The 27,040-nt window shown below is 40.4% G+C and overlaps 1 protein-coding gene across 3 annotated transcripts in view; it reads left to right on the plus strand.

The window, feature by feature from the left end:
- Positions 1 to 3,344: 3,344 nt before the first annotated feature.
- Positions 3,345 to 27,040, plus strand: part of CDK6 (cyclin dependent kinase 6) — a 221,788-nt gene continuing 198,092 nt past the window's right edge. For 2 of the 3 annotated variants that reach the window (XM_061198563.1, XM_061198565.1), the window contains exons 1-2: positions 6,064 to 6,192; positions 6,305 to 6,913. In XM_061198563.1, coding sequence (XP_061054546.1) covers positions 6,681 to 6,913 — 233 coding nt within the window. In that variant the 5' untranslated portion in view covers positions 6,064 to 6,192; positions 6,305 to 6,680. Of the gene's footprint in view, positions 3,463 to 6,063; positions 6,193 to 6,304; positions 6,914 to 27,040 lie in introns of those variants that run through there. The other variant, XM_061198564.1, reaches the window with a different exon arrangement.

Genomic DNA, 27,040 nt, shown 5'->3' on the forward strand with positions numbered 1-27,040 from the left:
AGATAATAATGTTTGGTTTTTCTCCTTAAATTTTATAAGCTACTAACTCATATATTTTTTCTTCACGGCAAATATCAAAACATTTTCAAGTTCCACTGCTCAAATGAAATGCACTAGATAACACGCAACAAGAAGAGAAAAATCCAGATCATCTCCAAATTGACAGGAAGCAATTTATTTAGAAGGTTGAACTTAAAAAATAATTTAAAGTCCAGAATTTTACAGTTGAAAAAGTTGGTAGTACAATTGATTTTTTTCTAGGATATTTAGCAAATTTTCAATATTATATTTTAAAGAACCCCCCCCCCAAAAAAAACAGCTTGGAAATGCCTGGGTAGGGGGGAAGAATGCATTCAAATGCACTGAATTATATTATGCTTTTTCTGTTTAAAAGTTTTTCATGGTAATTACTCAATAAAGGTAATGTTCACATACACATATAAATCAAGTTAAAATGAGGGTAACTAATTTCAAAGTTACTAAACCAGAAAAGTTTTTTTATCAAGATGATAAACAGAACTTTATAGACAAAAAGTATAAATTTACATGGACCTCTAATTAGGATGATTGTGTAGTAGATTCTAGTAAAACCTCATTTCTGAGTTTCTAGAAAATGTATTTTATAAATTCAAATGGCTAATATAAATCAGAGATCATTTAGAATTAGATGTACATTATATAATTACTAATTTTAAACAAATTTCTCATTTCTTAAAGTGTTAAAAATTTTTAATTCTGGTCTGTAATTTATATTTTTATTTTAGTGAAAACAAAAATTTACAGATATTTGGTATAAAATGTTCACACACGGAATATATCTCTTATGTGACACTAAGAAAACTTTTAGGGTAAGCTGCAACATCATATCTGGAAATAGTTCCATGAATTCTAATTTTTAAAAAACTGTAAGATGATTTGCAGCTTTAGAATACCTGAGATGTGGTGTGAAAATACTGGTACAAATCACTATTCTGGAATGATGTATTCATTCATCAAAGACTCCTAAACAAAGGAGTCAGAATTTGGTTCACAGTTTATAAACTTTGTGCAAATTTTGTTATGATAACCTGTTACCCACAGAGGAAGTTATCCATAAACAAAAACAATCTGGTATTTACTAATTTTATACAATCCATTGTAAAACTTCCTGGTCTGAAGTTTTAACCAACCTGGAGTTAATGTGAACCATAACCAGGGTGAGTGAACATGATAAATTAACAGTATCAGAGAAAGCAGATGACATAAAGAGAGGTAACACTCAGTAATAACATATATAATTAAATAAAGTTTCATTGTTTTTGACATAGCCCAAGTGATGTAGTAAGCTAAATCATGGAGTTTCTAATCCATCTATGGTTGTTACCAAATTCAGCAATTCAAAATGCAACCCAGTGTAGAAAAGACATTTTTCAGTTAATTTAAAAGATATTTACAGCTTAATATTTTTAAACAAATTATTTACTCAAATTCTTATAATCATTTGCTGGTTCCAATAAATATGACTATTTATTGACAATTATTTCTGAATTATATAAATGTGTTAATTACCAGCAAGTAAATCTTGTTTTAAAAAGCATTGATAGTGTAAGCAATTATCAAAATGGAGGATTCCCATTTGTGTCTCTGGTTTAAAGTCTGATTAGTGATTTGTAGTGATCCAATATTTTACATAAATACAAAATCCAACAACTGGCTTTCTTAAGTCTGTAAGGTATATGAGATTATAGATATCTTTACACATACAAATTTTGTTCAGAAATTGGATTTCATTTTAGAAGATATGCTTCTAAACACAAAATGTATTTTATGAACTATCTTAAGCATAAAAACCACAATTATTCACTTTTATTTTTTAAGAATAAATTATTATAATGCATTGCAAAATATTTACTAATCAAATGCAACAATTTTTATTTACCTAACCTGTTACTTCACACTGTAGTATAGAATCAATTTTATAAAGCAAAAGTTTGATCTACTGTGAAGTCAAAAGATTTATAAGGTAGTGTTTTCAATTCCAACAGAATTTTTCTGGGTTTTAACTTTTCCACAGAGCACTGAAATAAATAAAATTTTTTAGGGTTTGCATTAAGATATTTAAAGGGTTTCAAGTATTCTACGGATAGAGATTTTGGAAAACACTGAATTCTTTCCAAAAAAATAGCTATTTTAAGTTTTGTTTTACATCACTGTAGAAAGTCTAGAAGACTTTTCTTTTTCTCCAAAATCTCATTTTCACCTGAAATAACTGTATTCAGGTTTTCTCAGCAGGTAAAGTATACATTCTTACAAGGTTTCAAATTTCAGAATTCCAATAATGCATTTAAACTGAGCACCCACCGAATCGTGTTGTCTCCTCTTTGTGTGTGTGTGCGTGTGTGTCTATTACCTTGCAGTTCTGTTATTTACAATCAATTTTAGGCTTTTTACCTCCCCAGAAATACCTTAGTGAACCCTCAGCATTTGCTAATCTCTTAATAATTGTGAACCGGTCAGCTCCTTCAAGTAGATCGTTAACCACAAGAGTGCCTGACAATTTCCAAGTCATATCCTCTGTCCAAAAGGAAAAGATAGGGCTTTGTGAGGCCGAAAGGAAGCGAAGGAAAACAAAACAAATGTAGCTCATGCTGAAAGTGAAAAGTGCTTGGACAGATTAGTGTTTTCTTTTCTGCAAGGCGTCCTGCCAATTTTTTTTTTTTTTTTAATAGAGAAGAGTTATTTTTTTGGTCTGATTTTTCAGTTTCTTGGAAAGTGTTGGTATTTACCATCCCCACCGGCCCCTCATAATTATTGTTGGTTGTTTTGTGTTTTTCCCATCCGTCTACATCACAGACTGCTGATACGCCCAGCCCGCCTCACTCTGTCAAAACCCCAACTCTGGGCGACCCTGGGTTTGGTAACTCCGCCGACTCCCGACGACACATCCCACTCTCCCTCTCACGCCTCTTATTTTAGTCGCAAGATCCCTCACTCCAGTTGCAGTGAAAGCCGGAAATTTTCATTGAACTCCCCCCTCTTTCTCGCCCCCCACTCGGAGCAGAGAGCTAGGGAGCGGGGAGGCTCAGAGCACAGCCGGGTCTCGGCCGCCTCCCCTCTCTCCGGAAGGCTTTAATTTGCACACTCGCTTGCCACTGAGCGCCGAGCCCCCAACCCCGCCGCCGGGAGGGTCTCCGGCAGAGTCGGTCTCCTGGGCCCCCAACCCCGCCCCCGTCGCCTCCCCGGCTCGGGCCCCGAGCGCCGGCCGGAGCCCCGCAGCCCCGTCCGCCCCCAGCGAGCGGCGCGGGCGGCGCCCTCCGCCGCCCCTCCTCCCTCCGCCGCAGTGCCCACCCCTTCGCCGGAGAGAGTGCTGGTAACTCCTTCCTCCAAGCCGGGTTACCTGCTCCGCGCCGCCGTGGACACGTGTGAAGGTCGGACTGATACCCGCAGCCCCTTCGCGAGGCCCGACGCGGCCGGGCCCCTCAGGTAAAGAGCTGTGCGCTCGGGTGGGTGGGCTGCGGGGTAGGGGGAGGGTCCCCGGGGGAGATTTGGGGGCTTGGCCGGTGTCGGAGGCGAGGGTGGGTAGGGGGGACGGAGACGGTGGGGGGGCGGTAGGTTCTCGGAAGAGGCTTTGGTTAACCCCTTACGAACCGAGGCGGGGTAGTTATGGGGGCTAGTTTTGGGGAGCTAAAGGAGTTTCTCCTAATCCGGCTAGAGAACGCCAGATTAGGACGCCACACGAGGGACGACCCCCAACACCGAGATCCTGTGCCAGCTCACACATAGCCTTGCGCACAAACGCACCCACAAACACTTTTTATCCAGCTTCTTCAAACGGAACTCAAGCGCCACTCGGAAACTCACATAATAATCCACATTTAGGGTTTAAAATGCACTGCTGTTGGGGACTCCATGGGGGAGAATGTGTTTCGGTGCCTTATGTTTATGTCCCCCGAAAGCTCCCCCGAAAGCTCGTTGAGGTACGGGTGTGGGCTCCACCTTACCCACCAAGAGATAAATGTTAACGCAGACTTCTTGCTGGCAACCCCTGCGGGCGTGTTATGCACACTTAGAGGAGTGCACGCAGGCGGCCAGTGCCCAGGCTGGAAGCCCCGCAAGGATGCACGCTTGCTTTAGTTTCCCAGTTTACTTTTCTAATTTAAAATATCGAAGTTAAAACGCACGCCCCGGGGTGAGCACCTTCGGGCCCAGCACCGCGCCCGTCAGTGTGCACGTGGGCGCATCTGCTTGTGCGCACACGCGGGAGTCGTGGTCCCCGGTGCGGCCTCTTGTCGCTGCGCTGGTGGCGACCCTTGCGGTGCTTGGCAGGCTTCGGGAGAGGCACATGAAGGATTTCATTGAGTGTGAAGACAGAGAGCAGAGACAGAAAGCAGAAGGAGGCGGCTGCAGCCTTTGTAGTCGCGGAGGAATGCGGAAATGTTGAAGCACTATGTCAAACTTTTTTGAAATGGGGTCAAGTCACATTCAGCCAGCGTGGGAAAGCAACAACAACAACAAAAAAAAAAGTGGAGGAGAGGGGGGGAAAAGGCACTGCTGCTCCCATTTCTCTCCGCCGGAGCCGACAGTCCGGGGAGCGAGGGGGGAGAGCCGGGGCGGGCGGTGCGGGGCCAGGCGGGGGCAGCGGGCGCAGTTCCCTGCGGGGGTGGGACGTCCCCGACGCTTCCTTCGCTGCCGAGCGGCGGTCAGGACTGGGGAGCGGAGGGGAGGGGGGCCGCGGGAGGGGGCGGGCTGCGCAGCCTGCGGCGGCTCCTCCGCTACCTGTGTGGCCCTCGGCCTGCCTCAGACCGCGGTGCTGGCTCTAGGGGCTCGTTCTTCGGCTCCCCCAGGATTCGCCTTCACCTTTTAAGGAGAGTTTTGAATAGAGTGAGTGTGAGGGTCTCTGTCTTTGCTGCGGGCCCCTCCGCCCGCAGACCGTGGGGGTCGCGCATTTTGTTTCTATAATGCCTGGCAGAAGGCGAGCGCGCTAGCGGTTGCCGGGCAGGTAATTCCGAGGTGCCCCGAGAATTTCGGACACGCGGCTGTAGTGGCGAATGTCCGGCCGAGGCCAAAGCGGCGGTGGGGAGGAGGTTCCCTGGGTCCTGGATTGCAGCTGAATGGGAAGGGAAAGTGCGTCGTCCCCGCCCCCCGCTTTGTTGTGTGGGGGGCTCCTGGGGGGCCACTGGCTGCTGTTCGGACCCGGCCTTAAGCCGAAAGGGGAATGGAGCAGCCACCTCTGCTGCCTACCTTGGGGACGACCCTGGGAGTGGGGAAGGGTTCGCGAGTCCAGGCCTCAAGGGCGCAACCCCTTCTCACTTTCCCCTGGAGGCTCAGCATTTACTCCCCCCGCCCACCCCTTTTAAGGGGAGGCTGAGTTTTACTCAGGTTCAATCGGTTGAAAATTTCTAGGCGAGTCACGGTTATGCTGCCTTCCTTCTGAAGTTGTTCTCCAAGGAGACGACAAGCTGAAGTGCGGTGGACACCTCTTTCTCCCACTCTTAGGGTCCCGTGGGCGACTTCCCACCGCACCCCCAGGGCCCTGTCGCTCACCCACCCCCGAGGAGCGGGAGCTCCAGCCCTCCCCGACCTGATGGGTCTCCACCAGGGAGGTCCTCTAGGTCGGAGGAAGAATTCCGCTTCCAATCCAGATTCCTTTACCCTAAAAAGACCATTTGTGTGTGCAAGTCGTTTTAAAATGTGTCCTCGTAGAAAAACTGAAAGTGGAAAGAAAGGAAGCAATTTCCGAGCAGATGTCTGACCACCCCTTCTCGCACACTCCCAGCTTCGGGTTACAGGGTCCTGGGAGCCCCCACCCACATTCTGCGGCCGCACACCAGTGGACCCGCGGTCTCTCCACACCAGGTTGTGCACGACCCCGAAACGCCCCACGGCACCCCAGGAGCCCCTCTCCCTGCACCTCCAGGCCTGGGCAGGCGGGGAGGGTAGCAGCACAGCACAATGATATAAGGATAAATATTAAGCCGTGACATTGACGTGCCCGGCGCCTCCCCTCCCCCGCGCTCCCGGCACACTCTGGGCTGCTTGGCACGCCCCCTCTCGTTCCACTGCGTCTCGCGCCCCGCGCTCATCCCCGAGGGGCCCCTGCAACCTCTCCGCGCGAAGACGGCTCCAGCTCTGCAGGGAAAGAAAAGTAACTTCGCTTTTCGGAGGAACCAGGAAGGATTAAGCGGCCTGGGAGAGGGCAGGAGCTCGCAGAGGGTAGCGAAGGGGGTTTCGTAAAGGAGGAGGAGGGGTGTCTACAGGAACCCCGAGGAAGGCGCCTGGGATGTCTGATTACACTTTCTTCTTGTCCTCCCGTCTCCTCTTTTAGGTGGAAGGACTGTGGAGTGAGACGCGCTCGGGCAAAGACTATGTAATCGCCTTGGTGTCTGTACAGAGGACTGAGCTTCGGGGAGGGAAGAGGAGGGATCGGCTTGCTCCTCGGCGACTCGGCAGGCGGAGTTTCGCAGCGGCGGCACCAGGGTTGCGCCCGCCCGCGGGGAGGTCGCTCCATCCAGCCCCGGCGGCCGCGAGAGTCCGAGCGCCGGACCGCGGTAGTCGGCGGGAGTGAGAGAGAGCGAGACCGAACTCTAGGGCGCGAGGGAGCAGGCCGGGGGGTCCGGGAGGAGGCGAGCGGCGGCCACGAGCGAGCCGAGCGCGCCCCCCGCCCGCCCCAGCGGCGCCGCGCCGGGCGGCGTCCGGGCGGCATGGAGAAGGACGGCCTGAGCCGTGCCGACCAGCAGTACGAATGCGTGGCGGAGATCGGGGAGGGCGCCTATGGGAAGGTGTTCAAGGCCCGGGACCTGAAGAACGGAGGCCGTTTCGTGGCGCTGAAGCGCGTGCGAGTGCAGACTGGCGAGGAGGGCATGCCGCTCTCTACCATCCGCGAGGTGGCGGTGCTGAGGCACCTGGAGACCTTCGAGCACCCCAACGTGGTCAGGTGAGCGGTGGAGCGGCGCCCGCGCCGTCGGGGGCCGCGCGCCGTGGGAGGGCCGGGCCTGGGATCCTGGGGCCCACGAAGATTGGGGGGCAGGGGGGCGGCTAGGGAGGCCCGGTGCGACCCGTTGACCTTACCGAGTGAGAGTAAGTTTTGTCGACAGAGCCACGAGCCAGAGCCGGTGACCTTGCCAGACAGCGAACAGAAAGACAAGTCATAAAATGTGACCTGCGCAGGCCTCCTTGCCGCTGTGCAAGTTCTAAATGTTTTCTCCTTGCCCACCCTGAAAGGGATCCAGAAAGATGGGCGTCTTTTAGGGACAGAACAAGCCAACCTGAGACGCGCCCCTCCAGCCCCAGCATGGTTTCCATGGACATTGGGGGAATTTTTGAGAGAATGAGTGAGAGGTCTGAGAATATGGTGATAATTAGTAGAAAGAAAACTTTATTGTCGGGGCCTAGTAGAAATAAGGTTTAAAAGTGCAGAAACTTTTAAGAATAGTTTTGCCAGTCACACTTACAGTTTCTTTTTATTAACGTTGCATAATAATAAGGATTTCTGATGGTCTAAGGACTTCAGTGCTGATGCCCAGTTTGTGTCATTTAAAAAATTTCTTCCCAAAATGTTACCTGTTTGCATTACTTTATGTCTCTGGGCCGGCATAGTCCTTAGACTCCCTCTCCAAAGGGTCAGATGTGAGTCCAGGTTGTGGAATCTTTAGATTCTAAAGGTCCTGCCCTTGCTTTTCCTGGGTGGGTTGTGCTGGTGGGTGAGGAGGCACCAGTACTTATAGCCTCTCTTGTGTGGTAACCAGTATTAAACCAAAGTGTGTGTCACTTAAGATAATGATGTTTTCTTAGTGATCCCGGAATTTCCCTACTGTGTGTTTGACATTGTGTGGTGTGTCATCCTTTTCTTTTTAAAACAGAGGTGCATAGTTTCAAGCTGAAAAGGAATGCCCAGAAACTTCTACAAATCAGGGTGTGATTTTACCTTTCTCAACTCCTAAGGTAGTATGTTCGAAAAAGGAGGTCTTGAGGTCTTCTTCCTGTCTTCTCATCCGTCTAAGGGTTCTGTTCAACAGATATGTGTCTACTACTGTATGTGTGCTGTGGATGAAATTATGTAAATAAGCACAGCTAAATATTTTTGTAAAAAGGTCAAACAGTTTAACATTAGTCATCAAAGCGGAGAGACCCAAGGCTGACCTTTGAAATACCAAGCCCTCTATAGTTTCAGGGAGCCCAAGTGTCTACAGAATCTTCCTGGGAGGTTTCAGTTTGTCTCCTCTTATCCCAGGTTGGATGATTTGTGTTGTGCTTTGTTCCTGACACAGTCAGACTCAGGCTAGAAGGCAGCAAAGAATCATAAATACATAAATAAAGTAGTAAATGGCTATAAAGATAAGACCCTAATATACCTCTATTTTAGCCAATAAAGAAGAGAGGGACAAAAGATAATGAGACTGAGGGAATCAGTGTTTTAGGAAGATGGGATTATAAATAAAAGCAATAGATAACCTTTTGTGTGTATGTTTTCTTTGTTGAAAAACAACAAAAACCCTTTTGGGGAGTCTTTGTGATATTGGAGAGAAAAGTGAAGGGTACATTTTGTCCCCTGTAACTAGTGGAATCACCTAGACACTTCCCAAAGGGTGAATTCCACCACTAGAATTGTAGGTCCAAAGTTCTTGTTTTATTTTGTCTGTTACCTTTGGATAGTGTCCAGTTAAGGATGATTATCATGTATATAAATAAAATCATGTTCTTCCAATTGTAGCGGTGTTACAGAGGCACCCCGGTGTAACATCCTTTAGAAAGCACAATTTATTCTTGTGACAAAGGAAGGTTGTTTTTGTCATTGTGCTGGTAGATTTTGGCTAATCCATCTTATTCTCTTGATTGATTCTCTTGAGGTTGGTGTGTCTTTACAGATTTCTAACTAACCCATGTCTTGGATTCTATACTGAGAAATTTTAGGAGACTATACTTACAAGTTGAGGACAAAGGCATCATTTTCTAAAACTAATTTCACTTGTTAAGTGGTGATGATGACATCTACCTCTTAAGAATTGTGAGGAGAAACTGAGATAGTGTATATGAAAACACTTTGTAAATTTAAGAATGCTTCAAACGTCCACATATTATTTGTGTTCGGGCAGGTTAGTGGGGCCCTTGCCATGGAGAAAGTTCCCAGTAAGGCATCAGTTCACCTGACCTTTCCAGTAGAACAAGTCATACTCAAACCCAGACATTACAGGCTCTGGAACCAAGAAGCTGCTTGAATATAATGAGACTGTAGTTTGTCAGAAAAGACCATCAGTCAAATGCCATGAAATTCAGTGACACTTCAGAAAATTATTGATGATGTCATCCTCACGAGCTGCAGATCTCCATTCTGTTTTGTTTCCTTCCTGTTTCTTCTCTTGCACTTCTGCCTTGGGGCAATTACTGGCCTCCATGACTTACTTAGCTAGACTAGGAATTCAGATTTTAGAGGATGCTGATATTCAGGCAGGATCAGGAAGTCAAGGACAGGTGACAACAAATTCTTTCCTTTCAAGGGAGAATTGTCAAAGTTGGGCCCCCAAACCTGTGATTTATTGTTGCCCCGCAGGATCCGTTTTACAGTCCTATGGCTGGTTCTTTAAAGGTTTCTTAAAAGGGCAGATGCCTTAATAAGTGCCTTCAAGTCACAAGTAATTGATCATGATTATAGGCACCTCCCACGGATAGTTAAGCCTCTAAGCTTGAAGGAGCATAATAAACATATTCATTTTTCAAAAGTTTAAGATTTAATTTTGATGGATTTGCCAGAAAAACTGTCTTGTTATTGCTGGCACTGGTACTGCCTGCATGCACAGGGATAGTGACTTGAAATTCTTGCTTACCTGTGCTTGATACATCCCAGGCCCAGGCTTGATCAGCCAGTCAGTGTCTGGGATGTAGACTTACTTGTATCTTGCAGTTGGTAATCCCAAATCCTGGAGACTTTGCCAGAATCAGGCTTCAGTATCAGCTTATATTAGAGCTTCTGCACTCCACAAATGAATCCTATTTTACATTCTGAACTAAATATATATAGTAGATAAAATAATATGTTTTATCAGCAATCTATTCATTCATCAAATATTTACTGAGGGCCCAGTATTTGCCAGACACTGCTGGAAGCTGGGGATACATCAGTGAACAAGTCAAAAAAGTCTCTACATTTACAGAACTTAACCTTGTAATGGGATGAGCAGTTCTTTTATCTTTTTAAAAATTCAGTTCTCTTTATTTCCATTGGCTTGTTTTGCTATATTTAAGCTAACCATTTTTTTCAGAGCATCTAATATTTGTGGTAATTTGGTTACCCTGAATTTGCTGATTGAATAGTTAGATAACTAAAACACTAATCAGAATCAAATGCTTTGGGGGGATTAAATTTCACTTTAGGCACATACCAAGAGATCTGTATAAGAAGACATTGACATGTAATTTAATAGATACGAACATTTGAGCTCCACTTACTCAACAAGGATTTAGGAAGGACCTACTGTTTAAAAACCATGGGGTTAGGTGCTGGGAAAGATGCTTGGGTAAATCATACCTGGCTACTCCTCCCAAGTAATTCCCCTGTTTTTGAAGAAATAAGATGATCATCATAACCCCGATCCATGGTAGTATCATGTCATTACAAAGTCCTGGTAAGCGCTTTCAGTGTTGTCTCCAGGGATTAAATTTGTTACTGTAGCAGTAAAAGTAATTCAAATTCAAGTACTGGTTCAGGAAACTAAAACTCATGGTATTTCAGTGAGTAAACTTGTGTCTAAATATGTTAAATTATGATTATTAGCATATTTAATCACTGCTTAAAAACGCCAGAAAAATGCGTGCAGCTCAATGATTATTAGATCATAACCTCAGGTGGGTTAGTTCATGGGAATCCTTCTGAATAAAAGTGTTGTTTTGTAGGTGAATAATATGTTTATTAGGGCTTGTTTCATTGAAGGCAGGAAAAGCAGGAGTTTAAATTGTCTTTTTAAATGTCAGTATGTGAAAAGTATGTTTGGTCTTTCATTCTCTAACAGTTCCTTGAGAAGTCCCAATTTATTGAGCTTATTTAGTAAATACACAATTTCACAATGATGTTCTGCCCATTCCTTGTTCCTGCAGAAGAACTTGGTAGTGCTGAATTGTTGCCATTGATTGCACTGATTGCACTGTATCCTTTTTACACAACTATTATCACCATGGAATTACTAAAAGTTCTCTATCAAGGAGAAAATGGCTTCTAAAAGGGAAACTTGTATAAATGTGAATATCTCTTGGTGTATTTTCTTATGTTTAAGACAAGGGTAAATGGATATCTATGAAAATAGACTCCTTGTTAAAAGTAAATTACCCTTAAAAACATATGCCTCACTATTGATGATTTCCTAGGAATGTTTTTTAAGAACGAAACATCCAGTACTCACAGTGTCGTTGGAAACTCATGAATATTAGGGTTGAAAGATACTTTGGAAGTCTTTCAGCCCTTTTATATTATAGATAAAGAACCTAAAGGTCAGAGGTCAGGCAGCTTGTCTGTCATGCCATTTTAAAGTCGTTGACTTTCTCTAAAATCTGAGTAGCAATTTTAAAATAATTCTTTTTGTTTGGTGGAAGAAGTTAACTCAAGTGAGTACATTTCTAGTTCGGAAAATATGAGCTATATGTAGACAAAGGTGATAGTTTGCCAGGAATAAATGACATATCAACTCAGGAAATTCCTGAATTCTGCAGTATGCCTTACTGAAGTAAATCTGTAAAAAGTGTGATGATTATCCATTAAATTCTGCTTTTAAGGAAGTTGGGTAATAACTATGATCATTTAAATAGCTGGAGTTAAATAATAATATGGGTAAATAATGTAGTTAAATAATTAAGTAATATTGAATTCATTTTAGACAGAGAATAGTTAAAAACATCTAAATGCTTGGTACTCGCCTTATGAATGAGCTATTACATAGTGCGGCTCTGGCATCTAATACCCATTTAGTGAAATAAATACCATAATACTTGAAAATTAGGTAGCATAACAACCTCTAGACACCTAAGCAAATATGTGTTACCCATGCTTCTTGAAGAACTAATAACACGATTTCTATTTCTTATGAAGTTCAGATAAGCGCTCAGTCTTCTTAGGATGGAAATTAATTGTGAGCTTCCTGCTGTGGTAGAACATAGCAGAGATGAAATCTGGGTGCAGGAGGAGTGGCAGTAGAAGAAGGTAGTATTGGTAATGTTGGGCTATGTTCAAGGGCCAGGAGGTGGCACTGAAAATGGACACAGGTGGTTGGTAACAAGCCTGCCTACATAAAGGTGACCATTTGAGTGGTGTTCTATAGATGCTAAGTCTACTGGGGCAGGCAGGTGAGCAGTCAGAGGGAGGAGTTTTATAAGAGCCACTGGGCAGTTGTTTTGAATGTCACCAATGTGCTACCATACTTGATTTTGTTTTACCAGCTGCACATGTAACTGCTCTCCATTGAGGTGAAATAAAGGCACCTTAAGGCATGTGGCAGGAATCTGTGTGTGTGCAGTAGTAGCCTGGAAGTCCATTTGGGATGGAATCATTATTAAACACTTAGTAGTTTACGTAAATTTGGACAATAACTGACTTTGTCATTTAAGTAGCCATTTTAATTATTGATTCCTATTTACCCTTCCTAAAGGATTTTAGTTCAGTAGAGTTAGATCACAGTATAAGAATTTTTTCATTGAAGAAGGTCTTAGGTTTAACCTAATCCAACCCCCTTTGGCCTGTGTAGGAATTGTTTTGTAAATGCATAAAAGAATTGTCTTATTTTTAGTCAGCTATTTTATTCCTTAGTTATATGCATTGTAGATACAATCTGAGGATAACTAAGGTTCAAACGCAGGTTTATATCCGGTGTTAACAGGACAGGATGACTAATGGTCACTGCATATGAAAAAACATTCCCTTGGGGTAGAAAAGTACTTTCTGTTTAATGACTTTATGTTTGCTGACTTGAAGACAAGGATTGTATGTATCTTTTATATTCCTAAATAACAGTGTCCGTACTGTTAGTTGCCCAGTATGTTTCCTGAATGAATGATGTAGAATAAATTAAATTATAAACCCCTTAGATGAGAACTTTTCATCCTTTTAGAGTTGCATATAGCATTAGTAGGCATCTCTGGCTAAACACTGGGAGATTATTGGTATTAACTATACAGTATCTGTATACCGAGGCTATATAATAAGAGCATTCAAATACTTATTGATATTTTAAATTTTCCCTGACTGTCCATTTTTTCATCTTCAGTACTAGCTTCAACTTTGATAGGATTTCCTTGTGTTCTTCGTGTGCATTTGCTGCATGTATCCTACAGTCAGACTGACTAGTCCATTTCCCCTACATATATATGCTCCTTGCCATCACCTCTTCGACTTCAGTTGGGGCTGATCTCAGAATGTGTACACAGTGTTCCTCCCTGTACCACTCTTTCCACCTGTTGAAGCATCCTTCAGAACCAAGCTCTAATGCCACCTTTTTTTGTGTGTGGTGTTCTCCTTAATACCTTCATTTGGATAAAATTTCTGCTTCCTTTGAACCCTGACAACTGTGGCCCTCCCTTATGGCACGTAGTATATGTCTGCTCTTTAATATTATTATGTCTGTTATTTAAGATATAATATTAATCTTCCCCCCACCCACCATTTTCCACACCCCAGCTGTGAGCTCCTTGAGGCAGGGAATGTGTTTTGGGTCATGTCTGTTTACATTCTACATCCAGTGGAAATAAAATGAATAAATGAACAAGTGACTGAAATAATGGAAAGGGCGTCCAGTTACTAAGGAAGGGACCACGTGGATTATTTCCATCACATGAATGTTAATACTAAGGAGTGTCAAATAAAGAGGGAAAATGGATCTGTATATTGGGTTATGCTTACTTGGTTTCCTGGGAATAATAAATACTGAAAAGAGAAAGTTTCATTTTTGTTTTATTCCAATCTTTATAGTTTATATTAAAGTGAGTTTTAAAATTTAAGTAATTCCCATAGTTAACTGTACAGTCTTGGACTTAATTTACATACTGTAGAGAAGACATTAACATTAGGAAATGTGCACACATTCAGTAAAAGTTGAAAATGATTTGCACATTTTTTAATGTAAGAATGTAGGGTATTCTGGATACACTTTAATCAATTGCTTGAATTCTTTTACTTTTTTTTCCCACTAATTTGGCTTTCTGTACTGGAAAAACCCTTGTTTTCTTGTTCCTTGCTGTATCCCAAGCACTTAGCGTGGTGGCCAGCATCTTGTAGCCCAGAATAAATATCTGTGAATGAATGAATGAGTATGTGCCATCTAGGAATTCAGAATTGATTTTTTTTAGTCAGAATTGGGTAATGATGTCTGAAAGCATATGTAAGATCTGTAGCTTTCAACAAGTATTTATTGATTATCTGCCATATTAAGCATTTTGTTAAACATGATTGACAGTGATTACAGAAAGTACCTACATCTTGAAATGTTTACCCCCAAAATGGTATTAACTCTGAAATTTGTTTCAAAATGGGGTAGAGCTGAAACAAGCTGAACATTGTTGAAGCTGTGGAAGTTCTTTATACTGTTCTCTCCTCATGTGTATATATTTGAAATTTTCCATTGTAATAAGTTTAAAAAATGTTCCCAGTCATGGACTAAGAGAATAATTGATTCTATTCTGACTCCTCTGTCTATGAGTGACCTGGAGTTTCCCACAATAAAATAGAAATTATTACAACTCTTTTGACCTGAGAGTTACTATGATCAAATGGAATTATGTCTATGAAGGTCAAATATTACACAAATATAAGATATTAACAAAACAAATTCTGCCCTTGAGTAGTTTATAATTTTGTGAAGGAAACTGACATGTACACAGATATCTGTATTGCTGATTGGTAGTGCTTTCATTCCCCCCGCCTCCACAATGTGAAAGTATGAATGGAACTAGGTATTTCTGAAAAGTATTGGATTTATAGTAATTATAGTAAAGTACAGTCTTTAATCTATGTATTGGTAATTTGTGTCGCCTTTACCCAATACTGTATCCTATTCATTAATGGATTTATTGTGGGCAGGTCTGAGGACACAGCATTCCTGAGAACACATTGTCAAAATTGTTGGGAGTTTGATGATTTCTTTTTTATTTCACTATTCAAATTAACTCAAAGAGGAGTTGAATTCTTTGTTTGTTCTTTCTCCCTCTCTTTTTAAATGTCAGAATCTCAAACAGAATTATTCCTTTTTATGTTACACATTGGAATTCCATTTCTGCTTGTTTGTTTTCTGAGGCTCTTATGGCATGACTGCCTTATGACATTTCAAATTTCGTTTCATATATTCTGAGTTTAAGTCATTAAGATCTATCCACAGAAAGGAAGCAGTTCTCTTTCAGGGGCAGTAATCTCTAGTGAAATATATTTTTTATTTTGTTTCCTTTGATTGCTAAGTAATCGCAAAACTTTCTGTGTTAGGTATTCCTAATGATTAGTATAAAACATTTACTTTTCCTAAAATGTTTTCTTTTTAGAAGGTATAAAAGTGTAAAGTTGGGAACGTTAACACTTAACCCTGTTCAGCAACAGAACAAGAAAAACAAAAGACATCTTTGCATTTAAAATTTTAGGTTATTGTCTCTGACCAATACATTTTAAAACTTTTTGGTGGAAATCAAGAAACTATCTGAGTAGTTTCAAGCTGAGAGTTTTAGATGATGTCATCTACGTTCCAACTGTGTAGAATCACTTAAAGAAGTTATTAAATAGCCTTGGGTAAAAATGGGATGTTTTCTTGTTGAGCCATAAGAAACCAAGAGATAGATTTAGAGATTGGGCTAGAATGGACGGTTGTTGCTGATCATGAATGAAGTGTATTTAAATTATGGAAGTCCCCTTAAAGAACTAGGACAGCATCCCTTCTTTGAAATAACACACTTCTTACATATTAAGACACAAAAAAGAGTTGCGACATCCTGCTAGTCATTACAAATTATTTGAAGCCCATGAAATTTAATCAGTGGTAATTTAGCTAACCAAGAGTTCATTAGACTAGAACTTAGGGTTGATGATGCCAGTTGGGTCCTCAACTAAACCAGTTAGTTTTGCAAAGAGGAAAAGATTGACTCAGAGGGATGGGATTGGTTTCCAGGAGAACTATACAAAAGCATGGTTGATTCGGTGGTACCAATTCCTGATCCTAGAAAAACAGGATTTTTGAGATGAGTCAAGAGTCGTATCTTTGTTTATGAAAAATGGTATAGTTTTTTTTTTCCCCACTTTAGTTGATAAAATAAAATTGAGAGGTGAAACCATCATTAGGCCAGTAGAGAATGGTCAAGAGATGTATCTTATGAACTGAAAGGACCACATGCTCATTAAAAGGAGGGAAGAATGTGGCAGAAGATGAGCTAAGTTGAGGTAGAGGTGAGAGATAGTGTATGGTGACGATGTAAAACAGTGACAGAACCTGGCATTGCTTACGTAAATCTGAATTTTCTTAGACTTCAAAATTTGAAACCTAGTGATCTGAAAGTAGATGAAAATTCTGGCACATTTGGAAAGACCACAGCCAGTGCTTGTTGAATAAGTAAACTCAGACTATCGTTCTTTTAATTCCACAATGATAAAATGTCATAGTTGTCTGATTGCTTTTTCTTGGGAGCCTTATTTTAGCCATCTTTACATTGTCCATTGTGCCTAGCACTCAAATATGTTGAAGTAATGCATGAATTAATATAGAATGTAAGTTACCCATTAGAACATAAGCTCCATGAGGGCGGGAATTTTTGTCCATTTTGTTCAGTGCTTTTATCCCCAATATCTAGAACAGTGCCTGGCACATAAATATCTGTTGAGTGACTTACTGAATAAACTGTGAGCAAAGATTACTCTTTTACACAAGTTTTATGAGAGTAAAAGTGTATATTGACACCAAAATTTAGCACATATGTTATTTTTCTATTCGCTCATTAGTATTGCATTTAACATTCTAGGATTATATAGTCTCTAATAATTATAGTAATAAATTGGATTATGACTTAGCGATTAGGAGTTATTTAATAATTTAATGATTAGCAAGTAGACTGGACACTAAGATATATCCTCTCTGAACTAATTCTTCCACTGATGTTTTCATTCAATTATGAACATAATTTTATATAAACAATATTAACTGGCATTTTATATGGTCGTATCATTTGCGGCAGAATTGACTTAGATGTTTTGGTGGGAATTTTAAGACATAGTTTCAGATTCTCTGGGTTGTGAAATTTTATAAAAAGGATTGACATACATTCTCTTAAAGAGTTTGACATAAGTTGTAAAGTCGTATTAGCGGCTGTAGCTGTCCTTACACGTGGCTAGTCCCATCATGAACCTTGTCCCAATACTCCTATTTGGTGCTGCCATTCCAAGCACCTTTCTTTTCTGCTTAGATCAGTTGATTATCATCATCTAAGGGGTCTGACATTACTTAGTTATGACTACTACTACTACTAATAATAATGGAAAGAAAAGGAGAAAAAAGCAAAAGAGGAAGGAAAAAAGGGAAGAATGGAATAGAATGGAATATGAAAAGATAGGATAGAATAGGGTGAAAATCTGTAGTGGTCCCAGTCGATTGTCAGGTATGTTGCAAGGAGTTGTTACTAAAGTAGAATACCAAGGGAGTCATTTGTCATTTTTTATTTAAAGTAATTACATTTTCTGTTAAAGAAATTATTCTGATAAATATTGCTGTGTAGTAAATTACCCCAGAATTTAGGGGCTTAAAACAACCATTTTCTTATGTTCAAGGATTCAGTGGCTGGGGAACAGAGCACAGTGAGAATGGTTTATCTTTGTGATGTCTGAGGCTTCAGCTGGAGTTGACACAGCAGCTGGGGGTTTGATTCATCTTGAGATGATGTCTTCATTCTCAAGTCTGGTGTTCATGCAAGCTGGTTGATGTAGGCTAGGACCTGAGGATCAAAGCACCTACACCTTGCCTCTCCGTGTGTCCTGGGCTTCCTCTCAGCATCAAGGCTTCAGAGTAATTGGACTTACATGGCGGCTCATGGCTCCAAAAGCCACTCAGTGTCCTTAGGAACAGACAGTGTTACTTTTGCCATGTTCTGCTGGTTAAAAGTGAGTTCAGGGCTTCCCTGGTGGCGCGGTGGTTGAGAGTCTGCCTACCAATGCAGGGGACACGGGTTCGTGCCCTGGTCTGGGAAGATCCCACATGCCGCAGAGCAACTGGGCCCGTGAGCCACAATTACTGAGCCTGTGCGTCTGGAGCCTGTGCTGTGCAACAAGAGAGGCCGAGATGGTGAGAGGCCCGCGCACCGTGATGAAGAGTGGCCCCCGCTTGCCACAACTAGAGAAAGCCCTCGCACAGAAACGAAGACCCAACACAGCCATAAATAAATTAATTAATTAATTTTAAAAAATAAAATAAAATAAAATTTAAAAAGTGAGTTCAAAGCCCCACAGATTCAAGGGGATGGGACATATATCATCTCTTATTAGAAAATATTAAAGAATTTGTGCCCTCCCTTTTTTTGGTAATCATGACATTCGTGCTTGGTGATTAGTATAGAAGAGTATATGATAAAAAAGCAAGGCTCCTGTCCCACCTATCCCTATTCCCAGTACTCAGATACAACTTCTTTTAACTCTATTTTTGGTGCTTCTGGTAGTTCCTTCACCCGTAAATCTAGATAATATGCTATGCTCTATTTCTTGATATCTAAACTTCAGATAATAACTATTGACTTCCTACTCTGAAAGATGAAGATTTAGCTCATCAATACTACTCCCTGTTTATCTCCTTAATCTTTTGTTATATAGGGATATTTTTATTTTTTATAATGATTTAAAATAATATCCTTAAACATCATTTTTTTGTTCTTTCTCTTTTGATAGTATCTCTTGATCCCGCATTTAGTAAGAGAAGAATGTTTTATTTCCCTAACCTTTCCTCTACCTTTGTAACTCCCTTTAACATCACAACTTCTATCAGCTACTTTGCTAGAGTTGTTAAACATTTGCATTCTGTTTTGCAACCACAAGTGTAGGTTCAATGTTATAACCCTATGAGGCTGAAGGAGTCCTTCTTTCTTAAATAAAGACATCTGGATTCTCTTTTCTTATTCTGCATCACTTTTAAAAAATTACACCCTATTTTAGTGTACTGCTTTTTCAAACCATGACTTTTTTGTGTTGCTTTGTTTTTCCTGGAGTTTATAGTTGCCTTTCTGTTTTTCTTGTACTGTTTGCCTTTATCACAGCCTAAACTTTTTCTTTTCAAACACTTCATCATACTGTCTGTTTCTGTTGAATTGCCCCATTTCCTGAAGTTTCTCTGAAGTTTTGGTTTACTTTGGGTTGGTTATTTACAGGCTTGATGAACAGTTGTCTTCCTGGGACTTTTTTTCACTACTCCTCTGACTTAGAGCCACTCATTCCTGCATCCTGTCTCTTCCTCTTTAGTGATTCACACCCTTCTTTTGCTAGTGTACATTTGTGAGTAACTTCCTAAGAAATTGTTTATGGGAGGTAGACTTTCTGAATCCTCACCTATTTGGAAACATCTTTGTTGAACCTCTCATTAGATTATGACTTGACTGTTTTTAGAAACCTAGGATGAAAAATTTTGCCACAGAACATTGCTCTTTCTGTATTCAGTGTTGCCAATGAGAAATCATCTACCAATATGATTTTCTAATTAGTTTTTAGTGAATTTTTTTGTCTGGAAGCTGCTAGGCTGTGTTCTTCAGAAATATGTGACTAGGTGTGGTGCTTTTTTAAGTTCAATTTGCTGGGCATTCCTTGGGATCTTTCTATGTGCGTATTTATTTTATTTTTAAAAATTACTTCTTTCTCTATTTGTCCTGTTCTTTCTTTCTGAGTGTCTCCTGTTAGTCAGATGCTGTCTTTCAGTTGGGACCTCTCAGTCTCTTAAAGGTCAGTCTTACAGATTGACCTCTATGTCTCTTACCTTCTTTTTCTCTATTTTCTAATTATTCTATTTGTTTTTGGTTTTGCTTTGCTCTATTCTAAAGAAATCTTCTATATTATTTTCTAAACATCCATTGACTTTACTTTTTTTGCAGTTATATTTTTAACTTCACACCATCTTTTTTGTTGTTCTCTGCTTGTTTGTTTTTTTGAAAAGCATCCATTTTATGGGTGTAATATGTTCTTTAATTGCTCTAAATTTTGAAAAAAATTCTCCATATTACCTCTGTTTTAGTCAGCATTTTGTTTCTAACTTTTTTGTTTTTCCTGTTGCTGGATTCCTTAAATGCCTGGTAATGTTTGGATATTCTTTTGCTTTTTAAAAAAATCAAGTTTATTGAGATATAATTTACACACAGTAAAAGACATCCTTTATTTATTTATTTATTTATTTATTTATTTATTTATTTATTTATTTTTGGCTGCGTTGGGTATTTGTTGCTGCGTGCGGGCTTTCTTTAGTTGCGGTGAGCGGGGGCTACTCTTTGTTGCGGTGCACCGGCTTCTCATTGTGGTGGCTTTTCTTTGTTGCGGAGCACGGGCTCTAGGCACGCGGGCTTCAGTAGTTGCAGCACGTGGGCTCAGTAGTTGTGGCTCGTGGGCTCTAGAGCACAGGCTCAGTCGTTGTGGCGCATGGGCTTAGTTGCTCCGCGGCATGTGGGATCTTCCCGGACCAGGGCTCGAACCCGTGTCCCCTGCATTGGCAGGCGGATTCTTAACCACTGCGCCACCAGGGAAGTCCCAAAAGACATCCATTTTAAGAGTGTGTTTTTTATGAGGTCTGACAAATTTATGCTCTTATATAAACCACCATCACAATCAAGATCTAAAACATTTCCATTACCCCAAAAGTTCCCTTAGGCCCCTTTGCAGTCAGTCTCCTTCCTCTACCCGGACCCCTGGCAACCACTAATCTTCTTTTTGTCATTATAGATTTTATTTGTCCTTTTTAGAGTTTCATACACATGGTATCAAACAGTATTGCATTCTTTTGTATCTGACTTTCACAGATATTTTTGAGATTCATTCATGTTGACTCTGTCAGTAGTACGTTCTTTCTCGTTATATGGATTTGCCATAATTTGTTTATCCATTCACCTGTTGATGGTTATTTGTGTTGCTTCCAGTTTGAGGCTATTATGAGTAACGCTACTATGAACATTCATGTACAGGTCTTTGTGTTGATATGACACATGCTTTCATTTCATTTGGGGAAATATCTAGAAGTGGTTTACTGGCTTGTATGGCAAATGTGTGTTTAATTTTCAAAGAAACTGCCAAACTTTTCCAAACTGGTTGCACCATCTTACATTTCCACCAGCAATGTATGAAAGTTCCACTTGATTTGCATCCTACTCAACACTTGGTATTGTCAGTCCTTTTAATTTTAACCATTCTATGTTAGGTGTGAACTGATACCACATTGTGGTTTTAATTTGCATTTACCTAATGACTAATGTTGTTGAACATCTTTTCATTTGCTTATTGGCCATTCTCTTACCTTCTTTTCGGAAGTATCTATTCAAATATTTTGACCATTAAAAAAACTGGATTATTCTATTGTATTATAAGAGTTATTAATGTATTCTGGAATAGTCTTTTGTCAGGTGTATGTATTGCAAATATTTTCTCCAGGTCTTTGGCTTACCTTTTGATTTTCTTAATGGTGTCTCTCAAAGGGGAGATTTTAATTTTTCCAAAGTTTATCATTTTTTTCTTTGATGGTTTATGCTTTCTTTGTATCCTGCCTTTGCTTACCCCAAAGGCACATAGATTTTTTCATGTTTTCTTCTAGAATTCTATAGTTTTGGCTTTTATGTCAAGTCTATGATACATTCAAGTTAAATCTGTGTGTGGCTTGAGGTAAGAGTCAAGGTTCATCTTTTTCCTATATGGATATCCATCTGTTCTAGCACCATTTATTAAAAAGACTGTGCCTTCTCCATTTTGAATTACCTTGGCACCTTTGTCACAAATCAATTGACCATATAAATTTTGGTCTATTCGTGGATTCTCTGTTCTGTTCCATTGATTTATATATCTGTATTTTTGCCACTGTCATGATGTTTTGATTACTATAGTCTTACAGTAGGTCTTGAAATCAGGTAGCGTAAGTTTTCCAACTGTTTTCTTCTTCTTTTTGAAAATTGTTTTTGCAATTTTGCCTGCTGAAATTTTGCTAAGAATTTTTACATCTATGTTCATGAAGGATGTTGTTCTATAATTTTCTTTTTTCTTAATGTCTCAGGTTTTGGTTTGGAGGTAATGCTGGCCTCATAAAATGATTTAATAAGTGTTTCCAGCTTCCCTGAAAGATTTTCTGAAAGATTTCATGTAGCATTAGTATTATTTTCTTTTTACACAATTAATAGAATTTACCAGTGAAGTCATTTTCCTTATGGGAAGGTTATTAACTTCAGATTTTAGTTCCTTAAGGGACATGGGCCCATATAGGTTGAATCACTTTTATAACTTGTGTTTTTCAAGGAATTCATATGTTTCATCTAGGTTTTTAGGTTTATTGGCATAAATTCTTTATTTTCTTATCTTTTTTTTTAACATCTTTATTGGAGTATAATTGCTTTACAATGGTGTGTTATTTTCTGCTTTATAACTAAGTGAATCAGTTATACATACACATACGTTCCCATATCTCTTCCCTCTTGCATCTCCCTCCCTCCCACCCTCCCTATCCCACCCCTCTAGGTGGTCACAAAGCACCAAGCTGATCTCCCTCTGCTATGCGGCTGCTTCCCACTAGCTATCTATTTTACGTTTGGTAGTGTATATATGTCCATGCCACTCTCTCACTTTGTCACAGCTTACCCTTCCCCCTCCCCGTATCCTCAAGTCCATTCTCTAGTAGGTCTGTGTCTTTATTCCCGTCTTGCCACTAGGTTCTTCATGACCTTTTTTTTTTTTTTTCCCTTAGATTCCATATATACGTGTTAGCATACTGTATTTGTTTTTCTCTTTCTGACTTACTTCACTCTGTATGACAGACTCTAACTCCATCCACCTTACTACAAATAACTCAATTTCGTTTCTTTTTATGGCTGAGTAATATTCCATTGTATATATGTGCCACATCTTCTTTATCCATTCATCCGATGATGGACACTTAGGTTGCTTCCATGTCCTGGCTATTGTAAATAGAGCTGCAATGAATTTTTTTATCTTTTTAATGTGTAGAATCTATAGTGATGTCCCCCTTTCATTTCCTTTTTTTTTTTAATTTTTATTTTTGGCTGCATTGGGTCTTCGTTGCTGCGCGTGGGTTTTCTCTAGTTGCAGCGAGCAGGGGCTACTCTTTGTTGCGGAGCATGGGCTCTAGGCGCGCAGGTTTTCTCTAGTTGAGGTGAGCAGGGGCTACTCTTCGTTGCGGTGCGTGGGCTTCTCATTGCGGTGGCTTCTCTTGTTGCGGAGCACGGACCCTAGGCGCACGGGCTTCAGTAGCTGTGGCACACAGGCTCAGTAGCTGTGGCTCATGGGCTCTAGAGCGCAGGCTCAGTAGTTGTGGCATATGGGCTTAGTTGCTCCGTGGCATGTGGGATCTTCCTGGACCAGGGATTGAACCTGTGTCCCCTGCATTGGCAGGCGGATTCTTAACCAGTGTGCCACCAGGGAAGTCCCTCCCCTACCTTTCATTTCTGATATTAATAATTTGTATATTCTCCCTTTTTTTTCTTGATAATACAGGTCGATTTTTGTCAGTTTTATTGATGATAAACCAGTTTTTGGTTTCATTAATTTTCTTTATCATTTGTCTAGTGTCTATTCCACTGATATTTACTTTTAGTTTTATTTCCTTTTCCTACTTACTTAGGGTTTAATTTGTTCTTATTTTTAGCGTCTTAAAATAGTAGCTTAGTTCATTGTTTTTACAATTTTCTTCTCTTCATTTTTCTTTTAATATTTATTTACTTACTTATTTTGGCTGCGCTGGGTCTTAGTCATGGCACACAGGATCTTCATTGCGGCATGTGGGATCTTTTAGTTGCAGCATGCAGGCTTATAGTTGCAGCATGCAAGCTTCTTAGTTGTGGTATGTGGACTTCGTAGTTGCAGCAAGTGGACTCTTAGTTGGGGCATGCATGCAGGATCTAGTTCCCCAACCAGGGATTGAACCTGGGCCCCCTGCATTGGGAGTGCAGAGTCTTACCCACCAGACCACCAGGGAAGTTCGTCTTTTCTTCTAATATAAGCATTTATGTTGTTTTATTTGCTTCCCACAAATGTTGACATATTGTGGTTCCATTTTCATGTGATTCAAAATATTTTAGCCTTATTTTGGTGATTTCTTCTTTGACCTGTGAGTTATTTAGATTTGTGTTTTTAAATTTCCAAACATATACAGGATTTTTCAAATACCTTTCTGTCTAATTAAATTATTTTGTGATCAGAGAACAACTCTATATGATTTTACCTTTTTAAAATTTAAGACTTGTTTTGGTCCATATAGTCTATCTTGGCATTTGTTCAATTTGATTCTTTTAAAAATATCTCCCATTTTCCTCTCATTATGTTCATGTTTTCCTGTAAATCTTTGAGCATATTTATAATAGTTGCTCTAACGTCTTTGTCTGCTCTTCCATAATCTGTGTTATTTCTGGGTCTATTTCTATTGATTGATTTTTCTCCTGGTTATGGGCTACATTTTCCTGTATGCATGCATATCTAATACTTTTTTTATTGGATGCCAAGCATTGTGAATATTACATTGTTGACTGCTTGATTTTGTTGCATTCTTTTAAAGAATGTTGAACTTTGTTCTGATGGGCAGTAAAGTTACTTGCAGTTCAGTTTGATCTTTCAAGGCTTATTTTTAGTTTTTGTAAAATGAGGAGGGGAACTACTTTACGTTAGGCTTTACTTCACGGCTAGTTAAGGCCCACTACTAAGGTGGCATTAGCCTTTTGTGGTCTCTCCTCTTTGGTTAGTGGGAACTAGAAAGATTTCTTGCCTTGTGTGAGGTCTAGGAATCATTCAGTTTACACCATCCTGGTAATTGTTCTTCCTCAGAAGCAGTGTTTCGCCTGGCTTCATGCAGTTCCACATGTGCAGGTTGATATTCAGGCAAGAACTCAATAGATCCCAGGTAGATTTCTGAAGCTCTTTTTCTGGGTAGCTTTTTCTTCAGTACTCTGTCTCATAAATTTTAGTCACCTTGGCTTCCTTGTCTTATCAACTCTGATCTCTACCTACTCAATTCAGACTATGGACCTCACAGGCTGTTCCTCCTCCCTGTGCCCGTGGTTTGGAAATTGCCTCCAAGCATAAAGCCAGGGCAGTCTAGGGCTCACCTCATTAGTTTCCGTTGTCTCAGGGGTGCAACCTGTAGTCCAGTATCTGAAAACAGTTGTTTCATGTGTTTGTCCAATTCCTAGTTGTTAATGGCGGGTGAATAAGTCTTAACCCTTTTGTTTTCTTACTGCCTTGTGTATCCATTAGTTTTTATAAAAACTGGGTAGGTGATATAGCTATTTTTGCCACATTCCCTAATTTGGAGGACAGTATAATCATCTGGAAAGGAACTGTAAATGTAGAAAGAACATCATCTCTTTCTTCCGTTACCTGTTGCGCCTGGCTGTCTAAATTCATTATCATTCTAGATTTTCATGCTGTTAATATTCCATCCCTAAAGCCAACAGCTGGTATAAACCCATACACATGCAATAACTAATTTGACATCATACTGGGAATGTTAACCAGTTGATTTTTCTTACGAGAAAAAAACTGAAAAAATAAACTCACTATGAATTAGTTCTTTGCAGGAATTTCCCACGTCTTGATGATTTAAAAGAATAAATTTTGCATGTAAATGAATTATTACAAGCTTAATTGAAGCTTGTTGGATACTCAAGATTACTCACTGTAGTGTATTTTTGATGGAGACAGGAAGTGAGAAAGCAAGGTCTATGAGATTTTTGTGTGTGTGAAGTCGTTTAATGTTTCTCATTGAGGCTTTGGTCAGTAGGGTAAATGACTCAAGGTATCTGTTGCTGCTTAGCTGTTTTTAAGGGGGAATTTCCCCCATGTTCCTCCCCTCCCCAAAATAACTAATTATATGCTGGAAGTTTCAATACATTGTTCACAGTTTGTGAAGTCAGCATATTTCTGGAAGCTCACTGTGAATGTAATTCTTAGCTGTACTAATGCTTTTGTTTCTCCATCCCTGCAGCCAGCACTGTACTGTAAGGACACAATTCTATCGCTATTTTTTTTCCCCTCACATTTGATGTGGTAGTTTGCATACAGCTGCAGAGTAGACAGTTACCTTTGAAAGGAACATTTGGCTGCTCTAATTTGATTAAAGAAAACCACCTCAATCATTTCTAGACTGAGAACGTTTTCATTTTAACTTGGCAGTAGGAGTTGGGAATGTACTCACTGCACTTAGATATGTGGGAGAGCAGTCAGGGAACAAAACCAACCGCTCAAATGAAGAAAGCTTTGGTGCAAATTTTTTTTTTTTTTTAAGGCAAGCAGTGTTATTTAGGATTGATTCTCTTTTGGTCCCAAATTTTCTACAACCATGGTTTTCACCTCCTTCTCCTTTTCACAGTTATTTACTTAGGAATTCCAATAAACTGATTCTGGCAGGGGTAAATTACTACCCTAACATGATTTGAAGGACTTTGAAGTCCTTAAAAATTATCCCATTTTTATATAGAAATAAAACCCCAAATCATAAATGACTGTGAATTGAATATGCTTTCTCTGCCACTGTCGGGAATGGCCAAAAAAGTTTTTAGACCATGGGTATGCAGACCAAGGTTGAGAATTTAGTTGTAGCTTGCATAGAAGAAAATTTCTCCCTTTCAGAAGCCTGCAGCCCCAGTGCTAGGCAGTTATCTCACATGTGCGTCCTTCGATTCTGAGATGGAAGATCTGATCGCCCGGTTAGTGTGACAGTTGAAAATATATTCTGCTGATTGTGGGTTGGCATCAACTTCATAGATATTATTGAGAATGACTGAGCAGGGGCTTAGTCTCTGTCAGGTAAACCATGAACAAATTCATGAAGCACAGTTCAGTAATTTAATGTATGGTATTCTTGGGAAAGGTACTGTGTGGGCATCTTAAATTTGA

This window comes from Eubalaena glacialis, chromosome 8, assembly GCF_028564815.1.
Source record: "Eubalaena glacialis isolate mEubGla1 chromosome 8, mEubGla1.1.hap2.+ XY, whole genome shotgun sequence".
Taxonomy (NCBI): Eukaryota; Metazoa; Chordata; class Mammalia; order Artiodactyla; family Balaenidae; genus Eubalaena; species Eubalaena glacialis.